At 48.0% G+C, this 14,588-nt stretch overlaps 2 protein-coding genes across 2 annotated transcripts in view; one reads left to right on the top strand and one right to left on the bottom strand.

The window, feature by feature from the left end:
* Positions 1 to 14,588, bottom strand: part of LOC143955620 (uncharacterized) — a 231,789-nt gene that overhangs the window by 116,922 nt on the left and 100,279 nt on the right. The window lies entirely within an intron of this gene.
* The window catches only part of LOC143955555 (uncharacterized), an 89,920-nt gene that overhangs the window by 2,244 nt on the left and 73,088 nt on the right, over positions 1 to 14,588 (top strand). The window contains exon 3 of the mRNA XM_077465616.1: positions 34 to 228. Within this exon, the coding sequence (XP_077321742.1) occupies positions 34 to 228 (195 nt within the window). The remainder of the gene's footprint in view (positions 1 to 33; positions 229 to 14,588) is intronic.

The following is a 14,588-nucleotide window of genomic DNA, read 5'->3' as shown; positions in this document are numbered from 1 at the left end:
TCTGGATGGTGACTGTATCATTGTGTGTGTCAGGTTCCTATAAGGTGTCAGGATGTCACTGTCTATTTCTCCATGGAGGAGTGGGAGTATTTAGAAGGACACAAGGATATCCATATCGAGGACAACCAAACATCTACAGATGGATCCAGTAATGGGAACCCACCAGAGAGATGTCCCCGTCCTCTGTATTCCACACAGGAAGGTCACACCATCCCCCACCATCATCAGGTAGATGACTAACAATGTCAGAGAATTAACTCACGACCCTGTAGGTTGGATATTTTACACTCGATTATATTTTTAATTATTGATTTAGAGTGGAAATCCATGTGAACGCGATATTATTGTTAAAGAAGAGATAGAAGATGATGATGTCATAGAGTTTTCTGAAGGACATAATGATCTCTACAAGGATCTCGTGGTGGAATCGTCTTACTCCAGGAACCCACCAGAGAGATGTCCCCATCCTCTTTATTCCCGGGATTCCATACAGGAACATCACAGTGTCCCTCAACATCTCCAGGTAGGTGAGAATAAGTGTCCTGAACACGAAATGACCCAACAACGTTTGATATCTTCAGACAATGCTTGGACCTTACAGGATGAGTTTTTTTCTATGTAGTCTTTGTAGTCTTGCTTCATACAGTATATGTTTGCTATTTTGTGTTTAGGTTGAAGATCTGATCAACATCGATGGGGAGATTAAAGAGGAAGAAGATGTTGTTTATGTGGCGGATGATCCCCCGTCTACAGAGGAGTTTGTCATGGTGACAATTCAAGGGGAGGACATTCCTACAGAGATCAGCCCAGGTGGGTCCTAAAAATTTGACTCTTCTCTTATTTCTGCTACTTCGCAATCCAATTGGTCTATTACAGACTTTGTCAACATTTTCCCTCTGGTATAACCCTAGTTGACGAAGGCTGCTCTAGAGCATGCCATCATCAAGAGAGGTAGCAACTTAGGACCAGAACAAGATCCACATACATCATACATTCATCAGGGATAAGCTTCTTTGAAGGAAGACGGACGTCATTGCAGATCCATCAGAACCAGTTCTCACTGGTCCAGCACTATATCACACACGCAAGATATTTGAGTTATGAAGATCTCACGTTGGAGGTCAGTGCAGGCAGGAGATCAATCCATCACAGCTTAAGGAACATCTAGCAACCTCTATCTGGAGGAAAACTAGAGTTCCATGGAACCCTGGTTGAGAAAGACTGCTCTAGTGCTTTCCACCATTGAGAGAGGTAGGGCCCTAGGATCAAAACAAGGTCTACATACACTATATATTCATCAGGGATCCTTTTCCTTGAAGGAAGATGCACTTCGTTGTAGATCCATCAAAACCAATTTTAACTTCTGCTGGGCACAGTCCTATATCGCACATCCAAGATATTTGAGTTATGAAGAATGACAACCTCACTTTGGAGGTCAGTGCAGGCAAGAGATCATTCCATCACAGCTCAAGGAACCTCTAGCAACCTCTGGAGGAACCCTAGGGTTGAGAAAGGCTGGTCTAGAGTATGACAAGAACTGAGCTCTTACTACATCACCCACCTTGCACATTAGATTGTCTTTCTCATGGATAAACCCCCATCTCTTTACACATTGGAGGTCAGTGCAGGCAGAAGATCATTCCATCACAGCTCAAGGAACCTCTAGCAACCTCTGGAGGAACCCTAGGGTTGAGAAAGGCTGGTCTAGAGTATGACAAGAACTGAGCTCTTACTACGTCACCCACCTTGCACATTAGATTGTCTTTCTCATGGATAAACCCCCATCTCTTTACACATTGGAGGTCAGTGCAGGCAGAAGATCAATCCATCACAGCACAAGGAACCTCTAGCAACCTCTGGAGGAACCCTAGGTTTGAGAAAGGCTGGTCTAGAGTATAACAAGAACTGAGCTCTTACTACATCACCCACCTTTCACATTAGATTGTCTTTCTCATGGATAAACCCCCATCTCTTTACACATTGGAGGTCAGTGCAGGCAGAAGATCATTCCATCACAGCTCAAGGAACCTCTAGCAACCTCTGGAGGAACCCTAGGGTTGAGAAAGGCTGGTCTAGAGTATGACAAGAACTGAGCTCTTACTACATCACCCACCTTGCACATTAGATTGTCCTTCTCATGGATAAACCCCCATCTCTTTACACATTGGAGGTCAGTGCAGGCAGGAGATCATTCCATCACAGCTCAAGGAACCTCTAGCAACCTCTGGAGGAACCCTAGGGTTGAGAAAGGCTGGTCTAGAGTAAGACAAGAACTGAGCTCTTACTACGTCACCCACCTTGCACATTAGATTGTCTTTCTCATGGATAAACCCCCATCTCTTTACACATTGGAGGTCAGTGCAGGCAGAAGATCAATCCATCACAGCTCAAGGAAAATCTAGCAACCTCTGGAGGAACCCTAGGGTTGAGAAAGGCTGGTCTAGAGTATGACAAGAACTGAGCTCTTACTACATCACCCACCTTGCACATTAGATTGTCTTTCTCATGGATAAACCCCATCTCATTACACATTGGAGGTCAGTGTAGGCAGAAGATCAATCCATCACAGCACAAGGAACCTCTAGCAACCTCTGGAGGAACCCTAGGGTTGAGAAAGGCTGGTCTAGAGTATGACAAGAACTGAGCTCTTACTACGTCACCCACCTTGCACATTAGATTGTCTTTCTCATGGATAAACTCCCATCTCTTTACACATTGGAGGTCAGTGCAGGCAGGAGATCATTCCATCACAGCTTAAGGAACATCTAGCAACCTCTATCTGGAGGAAAACTAGAGTTCCATGGAACCCTGGTTGAGAAAGACTGCTCTAGTGCTTTCCACCATCGAGAGAGGTAGGGCCCTAGGATCAAAACAAGGTCTACATACACTATATATTCATCAGGGATCCTTTTCCTTGAAGGAAGATGCAATTCGTTGTAGATCCATCAAAACCAATTTTCACTTCTGCTGGGCACAGTCCTATATCGCACATCCAAGATATTTGAGTTATGAAGAATGACAACCTGACTTTGGAGGTCAGTGCAGGCAGGAGATCATTCCATCACAGCTCAAGGAACCTCTAGCAACCTCTGGAGGAACCCTAGGGTTGAGAAAGGCTGGTCTAGAGTAAGACAAGAACTGAGCTCTTACTACGTCACCCACCTTGCACATTAGATTGTCTTTCTCATGGATAAACCCCCATCTCTTTACACATTGGAGGTCAGTGCAGGCAGAAGATCATTCCATCACAGCTCAAGGAACCTCTAGCAACCTTTGGAGGAACCCTAGGGTTGAGAAAGGCTGGTCTAGAGTATGACAAGAACTGAGCTCTTACTACGTCACCCACCTTGCACATTAGGTTGTCTTTCTCATGGATAAACCCCCATCTCTTTACACATTGGAGGTCAGTGCAGGCAGAAGATCATTCAATCACAGCTCAAGGAACCTCTAGCAACCTTTGGAGGAACCCTAGGGTTGAGAAAGGCTGATCTAGAGTATGACAAGAACTGAGCTCTTACTACGTCACCCACCTTGCACATTAAATTGTCTTTCTCATGGATAAACCCCCATCTCTTTACACATTGGAGGTCAGTGCAGGCAGAAGATCAATCCATCACAGCACAAGGAACCTCTAGCAACCTCTGGAGGAACCCTAGGGTTGAGAAAGGCTGGTCTAGAGTATGACAAGAACTGAGCTCTTACTACGTCACCCACCTTGCACATTAGGTTGTCTTTCTCATGGATAAACCCCCATCTCTTTACACATTGGAGGTCAGTGCAGGCAGAAGATCATTCCATTACAGCTCAAGGAACCTCTAGCAACCTCTGAAGGAACCCTCCAGCTCTTATTCACCGCAGAGGTGTTCTATCAGGTTGAGGTCAGGACTCCGTGCAGGCCAGTCAAGTTCCTCCACCCCAAACTCGCTCATCCATGTCTTTATGGACCTTGCTTTGAGCCATGAAGGGGCCATCCCTAAACTGTTCCCACAAAGTTGGGAGCATGAAATTGTCCAAAATGTCTTGGTATACTGACGCCTTAAGAGTTTCCTTCACTGGAACTAAGGAGCCGAGCCCAACCCCTGAAAAACAATCCCCCACCACACCATAATCCCCCCTCCACCAAATGATTTGGACCAGTGCACAAAGCAAGGTCTATAAAGACATGGATGAGCGAGTTTGGGGTGGAGGAACTTGACTAGGCCTCAACCCGATAGAACACCTTTGAAATTAATTATGGCGGAGACTGCGAGCCAGGCCTTCTCGTCCAACATCAGTGCCTGACCTCACAAATGCACTTCTGGAAGGATGGTCAAACATTCCCATAGACACACTCCTAAACCTTGTGGACGGCCTTCCCAGAAGAGTTGAAGCTGTTAAAGCTGCAAAGGGCGGGCCAACTCAATATTAAACCCTACGGACTAAGACTGGGATGCCATTAACGTTCATGTGCGTGTAAAGGCAGGCGTCCCAAAAACGTGGACAATATAGAGTATATGGGGGATCCTTATACAGTTGTGTCTCAACGTGTTTCATGGGATAAACCCACTTCTTCAGGAAGACTTTGTGGGATAAATCTGAGGCCAACTGAGCTGCAAAGGGTGGAGCCAACTCAATATTGAACCCTACGGACTAAGACTGGGATTCCGTTAACGTTCATGTGCGTGTAAAGGCAGGCGTCCCAAAAACGTGGACAATATAGAGTATATGGGGGATCCTTATACAGTTGTGTCTCAACGTGTTTCATGGGATAAACCCACTTCTTCAGGAAGACTTTGTGGGATAAATCTGAGGCCAACTGAGCTGCAAAGGGCGGGGGCCAACTCAATATTGAACCCTACAGACTAAGACTGGGATTCCATTAACGTTCATGTGCGTGTAAAGGCAGGCGTCCCAAAAACGTGGACAATATAGAGTATATGGAGGATCCTTATACAGTTGTGTCTCAACGTGTTTCATGGGATAAACCCACTTCTTCAGGAAGACTTTGTGGGATAAATCTGAGGCCAACTGAGCTGCAAATGGTGGGGGCCAACTCAATATTGAACCCTACGGACTAAGACTGGGATTCCATTAACGTTCATGTGCGTGTAAAGGCAGGCGTCCCAAAAACGTGGACAATATAGAGTATATGGGGGATCCTTATACAGTTGTGTCTCAACGTGTTTCATGGGATAAACCCACTTCTTCAGGAAGACTTTGTGGGATAAATCTGAGGCCAACTGAGCTGCAAAGGGTGGGGGCCAACTCAATATTGAACCCTACGGACTAAGACTGGGATTCCATTAACGTTCATGTGCGTGTAAAGGCAGGCGTCCCAAAAACGTGGACAATATAGAGTATATGGGGGATCCTTATACAGTTGTGTCTCAACGTGTTTCATGGGATAAACCCACTTCTTCAGGAAGACTTTGTGGGATAAATCTGAGGCCAACTGAGCTGCAAAGGGTGGAGCTAACTCAATATTGAACCCTACGGACTAAGACTGGGATTCCATTAACGTTCATGTGCGTGTAAAGGCAATACTTTTGGTAATAAAGCGCATCTGAAGACCACTAAGCAATCTGTTCATGTCATAGTCCAGCCTATATAGGCAATAGTCTTCTAGTTCCAATACGTTCTGGGCTTTTCTGGCACATCTACTTACCTGATGTGTGTTTGAATTCTGGTCAAGATCAACCAACTACATATAGCAATAATCTTTTCATTCATTTATTTATTTTTTAGGATGTGACGTTAGGAGAACCTCAGATGGTCATCTTTCTTGGTCTCCAGATGGCAAAGTGGATGTGGACACTACTCAATATTGTCCTGAAGAAGACCTCTTCGCTGAAAACGTCTACCCGTTGCCTCAGAGTGCGGACGGACCACCTTCGATCTTAATGCCAAACGACGGTGCCGCCCTTCATACGGATAAGTTGTTTTCCTGTACCGATTGTGGGCAATGTTTTAGTCTAAAATCCAGTCTTCTGGTCCATAAAAGATCCCACAAAGAAGATGGGCAGTATTCCTGTTCCGTGTGCGGGAAATGTTTCGCCAAGAGGTACGACTTCGATAGGCACCAAAGATCTCACACGGGTGAGAGGCCGCACCAGTGTTTGCAGTGCGGGAAGTGCTTCGTACATAGATACAACCTCACTATACACAAGAGCTCTCACGCGGCGGATGATAACCTTCAGTCCTGTCCGCTGTGCGGGAAGTGTTTTCTAACCAAGTCAGAGCTGGCCAAGCACGAGAGGTCCCACGTGGAAGAGAAGCCGTTTTCCTGTACGGAGTGCGGGAAGTGTTTCCTGCGGAAGCAAGATCTCATCAGGCATCACCGGTCTCACACGGGGGAAAAGCCTTTCTTGTGTCCCGAGTGTGGGAAATGCTTTTCGCAGAAGTCCCATCTTTCCAGGCATCAGCGGTGCCACACGGGCGAGAAGCCATTCTCCTGCTCCGTGTGTGGGCAGTGTTATCCGCGGAAATCGCAGCTGCTCAGGCATCAGGTCTATCACACGGGCGAGAAGCCGCATTCTTGCCACGAGTGCGGGAAAAGTTACGTGTCCAAATCGGACCTCGTGGTGCATCAGAGGTCCCACACGGGGGAGAAGCCGTATGAGTGCACCAAGTGTGAGAAAAGCTTTGTAAAGAAATCGGATCTCTCCAGACATCAGAGGTTCCACGAAACCCTCGTGGTGTATGAATGTTAAAGAGTGCGGGTGAAGTTTTGTGCATTACAACCAGAACCATCTTTGATGCGGGGCAAAAGGGGCAGCTGCCCCGGGCCCCAGTCTTTGCTGTGGGGACCAAGCAGCTGCCCCTTGAGCCCGCGCTACCTGCAAATATTTGATAAGGGAATTCGGGTGAGCAAAAGAGAACTTTTGCCCAGGGTCCAATCAATATTAAAGACGGCCCTGCTTACAACACAAATCTAATACTGGGAAGAAGACTTATTAGTTCTCTAAGTGCGGAAAATCTTCGACATTTGTGGTGGAGGACAGAGTACGTTAAACATGTCAATGTTTATAAGGTTCCATCTGACTGGAGAGAGGAAGACGGAGCATGTCCAGGTGAGTCCTACTGTGTAGTCTGATCTCCCCTGCTCTTCAGCTAAAAGCTTTGCACTCCTGCTCCCAGCCATCCCTTGCTTCACTAGGCCCCTCCCCCCAACACGATGACCTCAGCCCCCCCCCCTGATCATGACCTAGGGGTCTCCCAGCCATCCCTTGCTTCACTTGGCCCCTCCTCCCAACCCCATGATCTCAGTCCCCAGCGTGATCATGTCCCAGGGGTCTCCCAGCCATCCCTTGCTTCACTGGGCCCCTCCCCTCAACCTCATGACCTTGCCCCCCCCCCGGATCATGTCCCAGGGGTCTTCCAGCCATCCCTTGCTTCACTAGGCCCCTCCCCCAACACCATGACCTCAGCTCCCCCCCCCCCGATCATGTCCCAGGGGTCTCCCAGCCATCCCTTGCTTCACTAGGCCCCTCCCTCCAACCTCATGACCTCAGCCCCCCCGGGATCATGTCCTAGGGGTCTCCCAGCCATCCCTTGCTTCACTTGGCCCCAACCCCATGACCTCAGCCCCCTCCAAGGATCATGTCCCAGGGGTCGCCTAGCCATCCCTCGCTTCAATGCGCCCCTCCCTCCAACCTCATGACCTCAGCCCCCCCCCCCCCCCCCCCGGGATCATGCCCCAGGGGTCTTCCAGCCATCCCTTGCTTCAGTAGGCCCCTCCCCCCAACCCCATGATTTCAGCCCACCGGGATCATGTCCCAGGGTCTCCCAGCCATCCCTTGCTTCACTAAGCCCCTCCCTCCAACCCCATGACCTCAGCCCCCCCTGAGATCATGTACCAGGGGTCTCTCAGCCATTCCTTGCTTCACTAGGCCCCTCCCTTCAACTCCCATGACCTCAGCCCCCCCCGGGATGATGTCCCAAGGGTCTCCCAGCCATCCCTTGCTTCACTAGGCCCCTCCCTCCAACCCCATGAACTCAGCCCCCCCTGGATCATGTCCCAGGGGTCTCCCAGCCTTCCCTTGCTTCTCTAGGCCTCAACCCATGGCCTCAGCCCCCCTGGGATCATGTCCCAGGGGTCTCCCAGCCATCCGTTGCTTCACTAGGCCCCTCCCTCCAACCCCATGACCTAACCCCCCCTCGTGATCATGTCCCAGGGGTCTACAGGACCAAAACAGGCTCCAGGCCGGTCCGCTGATTCACTGCTACTACCACACTGATTAGGTGGTGGCCCTGTTGGGGGTACTTGAGGACTGGGGTTGAGAACCACTGCTGTAGATACTTACCAGCCCATGGACTCCAATGTTGTCTTCCAGCTGGTTCATTCAAGAGCCTCATCTTTGTTTCGGGAGCCAGTGTTCTGCCGAGAACGTCCCCCCATCGGATAGTGTCCGCCCTGCGCTTGTGCAGACAGAAGGACAAGGAGATGCCGAAAGTCTCTGAAGATGAACGGCGCCTGCACACTTAATAGTGCCTTGTGCCCTGAGTCCAGGTTCAAGCCCCACCATGCAAGTGGACATACGGTAGATGACGTTAAACAGCACTTAGTAAGACGGCCCCTCGCAGGCTTGCTTCGCTCGCCACTCTTCGGGCACGGCCTCGCTTCACTCTGCAATTTTTTGTCCAAATGTCTATGTCTCTGGATGATGGGGCTTGAACCTGGACATCTTTGGAGACTTTCGGCGTTTTCTTGTCCTCTGTACTGCGCAGGCGGGGCGGACACTATCCAATGGGTGACAGTATTCGACACAACACCGGCTGCCACTTTCTGATGTCTCCAGAGCTGGTGACCCTCTACTGCCCACCCATGAGACACGTCAGATGCAGGAAGTCTGGTCCAGCCCATGGAGTCCAACGTTGTCTTCCAGCTGGTTCATTCCAGAGCCCCATCTTTGTTTCGGGGGCCGGCTGCCACTTTCTGATGTCTCCAGAGCTGGTTACCCTCTACTGCCCACCCATGAGACGCTCCAGATGCAGGAAGTCTGGTCCTGTAGACCAGGAAAAGGTAAAAAAAATGGTCGGCGGTACTTGTAAAATCACCTTCACTGTAGAATCTATAGACACAGCAGAGGGGAACACAGAACAAAATCGAACGCGTTTCGCATTAAACGTGTTAGTTTTTGTTCTGTATTCTCTTTGGCTGTGTCTAAGATTCTACAATGAACGTGATTATAGAAGTGCGGCCGACCAATTTTTTTTTTCCTTTTCCTGGTCTACAGGACCAGGCCTCCTGGATCTGACGTGTCTCATCGGTGGGCAGTAGGGGGCCACCAGCTCTGAGACATCAGGAAGTGGTAGCCGGCTCCCGAAACATAGATGGGACTTTGGGAAGAACCAGCTGGAGGCCACCGTTGGACTCCATGGGCTGGTAAGTATCTACAGCAGTGGTTTTGGGAATTTCTCTTAGATACAATAGCTGTCCAAAATACCAAGCCATTGACTGTGATTTAAAGCATCTGTTCAAGATAAAGGAAAACCTGCAAACATGGCCTGTTGGGGGTACTTGAGGACTGAGGTTGAGAACCACTGATCTACAGCATTGGTATTTTATTTTTGCCGTAGCCATGTGAAGATTCTCTTTAGCCACTTGTCCCAGTCCCATGGCCCTTTAAGAAGGAGGAAGAGGTGGGGCTTCATGATGACACACGGTTGGCTTTTACAGTTGTCACATGATCGGGAGCTCCCAATCGTAAACAACGACCGGGAGACGTCCCCGACAGCTCAGTCACTATGCTGGGTGTACTCCCTCAACACCAAACGGTGGTTCCCCGTGAAGGCCTATATGTGGCATCTGGACCTTTAAAGTCCACCAGTCCTACCACCTACAGCCATCAGGAAGAGGTTCATCTAAGCAGATCGTCTATCCCTTTGGATGGCAACACCCACTTTTCCATGGGATTTCTCATCCATAATATTCATGGACCAGCAGGGGCGGACTGACAACTCATGGGGCCTCCCGGGCTATAGGAGAAGATTATGGGGCCACCAGGCAATAGGAGATTATGGGGCCCCCAAGCAATAGGAGATTATGGGGCCCCCAAGCAATAGGAGAAGATTATGGGGCCCCTGGGCAATAGGAGATTATGGGGCCCCCAGGTAATAGGAGATTATGGGGCCCCAGGCAATAGATTATGGCCACACAGTATACACATACAGTATACACACACACAGACACACAATATACACACACCGTATACACACACAGAATACACACACACACTGAAAAGGTACTGGAGAGGTGGGGCAGCTATAATCTTGGGATCTTTAAAAAAAAAAACACAGATTTTTACATACTGTCCCTGGTTTTATTGAGGCTGGCAACCCTGATGGGGCCCATCGGGCAGTGCCCGGGTGCCCGAATGACCAGTCCGCCCCTGTGGACCAGACAGCTTTTTCTGATCTCGCATAGTGTGTAAGCCCGGATAAGTCGGCAGAAGCTTCCAAGCAAGAGATGGTGATAAGAGAGGAGACAAATATTGCGTTTGGGCTGAAGAACAGGGCTGATCAGACTACACCCAAGGGCTAATTGGTGCACCACTCGCTGTGAGCCCACACAGTTAAATTTTTGGGAAAGTGCCCCCTACTGTTTATACTTGGTAAATAAGGTTTTCAATGTAACGTATCTACCAAAAAAAAATAGAAATATGAAAATTGTTTTCCAAAGTTTATGTTTTACTATTAAATATATGTAGATTAAATCATGTATATACTTGAAATCATTACAATATTTGTAAGTCGGGTAATTAAAATGTACCTGGACTCTATTTTTTTTTCTTGCTATTCTTTTCTAATACCATAAGGAAGTTTTCTTTTATACTTTTGTCTCACAGAAATAAATTCTGTAGTACGTTTACTTGTGTATGAGTTTATATTTTTTTCATTTATGGCCCTCAGCATTTATATACCCATAATGTCTTGCATGGCCTCCATCTCCTACTTCATTTATGGACAGTATGACCTCCTGTTCTCAGTGTTAAATCATGGCCCTCAACATCCATATACCCATAATGCCGTGTATGGCCTCCATCCCCTACTTCATTTATGGACAGTATGGCCTCCTGTTTCCATTGTTGAATTGTGGCCCTCAGCATCCAAAATCCCATAATGCCTTGCATGGCCTCCATCCCCTACTTCATTTATGAACAGTATGGCCTCCTGATCTCAGTGCTGAATAGTGGCCCTCAGCATCCATAAATCTATAATTTCTTGCACGCCCCCCATCTTCTACTTTATTTATGGACTGTATGTTCTCCCGTTCTGAATTTTGAATCGTGGCTCTCAGCATCCATATACCCATAATGCCTTGCATGGCCTCCATACCCTACATTTTTGGACAGTATGTCCTCCTGTTTTGTGTTGAATTGTGGCCCTCAGCATCCATATACCCATAATTCCTTGTATGGCCTCCAGCTCCTACTTCATTTATGGACAGTATGTCCTCCTGTTCTCAGTGTTGAATCGTGACCCTCAGCATCCATATACATATAATGCCTTGCATGGCCTCCATACCCTACATTTTTGGACAGTATGTCCTCCTGTTTTGTGTTGAATTGTGGCCCTCAGCATCCATATACCCATAATTCCTTGTATGGGCTCCAGCTCCTACTTCATTTATGGACAGTATGACCTCCTGTTCTCAGTGTTGAATCGTGGCCCTCCGCATCCATATACCCATAATGGCTTGCATGGCCCCCATCTCCTACTTCATTTATGGACAGTATGACCTCCTGTTCTCAGTGTTAAATCATGGCCCTCAACATCCATATACCCATAATGCCGTGTATGGCCTCCATACCCTACTTCATTTATGGACAGTATGGCCTCCTGTTTCCATTGTTGAATTGTGGCCCTCAGCATCCAAAATCCCATAATGCCTTGCATGGCCTCCATCCCCTACTTCATTTATGAACAGCATGGCCTCCTGATCTCAGTGTTGAATAGTGGCCCTCAACATCCATACAGTATACCCTCAATGCCTTGCATGGGCTCCATCTCCTACTTCATTTATGGACAGAATGTCCTCCCATTCTAAATTTATAATCATAGCCCTCAGCATCTATATGACTATAATGCCTTGCATGGCCTCCATCTCCTACTTAATTTATTGACAGTATGTCCTCCCGTTCTCAGTGTGCATTCATGGCCCTCAGCATCCGTATACACACATTGCCTTGCATGGCCTCCATCTCTTACTACATTTATAGACAGTATGTCCTCCCATTCTGAATTTTGAATCTTGGCCCTCAGCATCCATATATCCACAATGGCTTGTATGGACTCCATCTGCTACTTCATTTAAGGACCGTATGTCTTTCCGTTCTTAGTGTTGAATCGTGGCCCTCAGCATCCATATACCCATAATGGCTTGCATGGCCTCCATCTCCTACTTAATTTATGGACAGTATGTTCTCCTGTTCTCAGTGTTGAATCATGGCCCTCAACATCCATACAGTATACCCTCAATGCCTTGCATGGCCTCCATCTCCTACTTCATTTATGGACAGCATGTCCTCCCATTCTAAATTTATAATCATAGCCCTCAGCATCTATATGACTATAATGCCTTGCATGGCCTCCATCTCCTACTTAATTTATTGACAGTATGTCCTCCCGTTCTCAGTGTGCATTCATGGCCCTCAGCATCCGTATACACACATTGCCTTGCATGGCCTCCATCACTTACTACATTTATAGACATTCTGAATTTTGAATCTTGGCCCTCAGCATCCATATATCCACAATGGCTTGTATGGACTCCATCTCCTACTTCATTTAAGGACAGTATGTCCTTCCGTTCTTAGTGTTGAATCGTGGCCCTCAGTATCCATATACCAATAATTTCTTGCATGGCCCCCATCTCCTATATAATGTATGCACAGTATGTTCTCCCGTTATGAATTTTCAAGTGTGACACAGTCACTCAGCATCGATATACCGATAATACATTGCAAGGCCTCCAGCTCCTATTTCATTTATGGACAGTATGGCCTTCTGTTTTCAGTGTTGAATCGTGGCCCTCAACATCCATATGTCAATCATTTTTGCATGGCCCCCATCTCCTACTTCATTTATGGATAGTATGTCCTCCTCTTCTAAGTGTTGAATCATGGTCCTCAGCATCCATATACCCATAATGCCTTGGTTGCCCTCCCTCTCTTTCCTTGAATCCTCCATCTCCATTCACAGTCTCCATCCACCAAACCCTCATTCACACTTCTTCTATTTACCGTGATCCTCTGGAATATTAAAGACCAGCCTTTGTCACCACTCTGTGTGTCCCCCCTTCATGGTCAAATGCCAGTCTTCTTGCCTGCTGCCTGCCCACTCAATACCTCTGCTTCAACCTGGCAGTTTTACAACCTCTGCCTTGACCTGACTATTGCCTGCTGCCTTCCCACAACCTCTGCCTTGACCTGACTATTGCCTGCTGCCTTCCCACAACCTCTGCTTTGACCTGACTATTGCCTGCTGTCTGTCCAAGGCCCCTGCCTTGACCTGACTATTTACTTGCCTGCCACCGTCCCTCAACCTCTGCCTCAACCTAACTATTGCCTTTCACCTGCCCACAACCTCGGCCTCAACCTATTTTCTTGCCTGTTACCTGCCCACAAATTCTGCCTCGACCTATTTTCTTGCCTATTGCCTGCCCACAACCTCTGCCTCAACCTAACTATTGCATGCAACCCACCCACAACCTCTGCCTCTACCTGTCTATTTTCTTGCCTGCCGCCTGCCCATGACCTCTGCTCAGACCTGACTGTTCCTCTGCCTAGCATTTGGTTTACAGTCTCTATATTGTAGCTGATCTGTTCCAGCTACCCCCTTGGTGGGGCAATCCTGAGCATATCAACTTGGTGACAGCTTGCAGCAAAGAAAACTGGAGCCACTAGGGCTTCTGGTCCATATCTGCCATCAGAAGCTCTTATGAAGACCAGGGTGGTCCCACGTCACCTGCCAGGAGGGATCATACCACCGTGTCTCTCCTTCTTCTAACTCCTTTTAAGTTATTACATACCCAGGAAATTAAGGCTGTGAGCCACCTCCACTAACAGCACACAGCAATAGGGTGCACACACGCTCAGGGCACACACATGGTCAGGACAAAAATGTACAGTTAGGGCACATACACACACACACAAGCACACATGATTAGGGTAGATACATGCTGTTGGGGCACAAGCACACAGCTCAGATTTCTCGAAGATTCCTTTCAGTCAGCACCAGGCTACTTCTTGGTTCCAGCACTGTCGCTCTTGAAACCTTGCAGAACAGCAACCCAATCCTTAAGCTGCCTCAAGGGCAACAGCCCCCTCGGAGCCTGGGAACTCTTCTTTTCCTGGAGAAAGGCAATCTCTCCAGGGCTTCAGACTATCAGCCCCTCAACCACCATCTGGGTTCCCCTCCTCAAGGATTGGCCAGACCCTGAGTAATATTCATGCTGTTTATTTGAATTCTTCCTCCCTAAAGCACTGGAAGATTCTTTCAGAGGCAGGGGGCAGCAACCCAACTCCCAGCCCGTGAAGCCCTGAAAAGACCAAGCTAAATCTCTGCTCCCCTTGAGTACAGAAGGAGCCAAAAACGAAAGAAATATA

This window comes from Lithobates pipiens, unplaced genomic scaffold (assembly GCF_037356315.1).
Source record: "Lithobates pipiens isolate NorthernLeopardFrog02 unplaced genomic scaffold, aLitPip1_a1.2 Scaffold_35, whole genome shotgun sequence".
NCBI classification, from domain to species: domain Eukaryota; kingdom Metazoa; phylum Chordata; class Amphibia; order Anura; family Ranidae; genus Lithobates; species Lithobates pipiens.
This window is presented reverse-complemented; position numbering and strand designations above follow the sequence as displayed.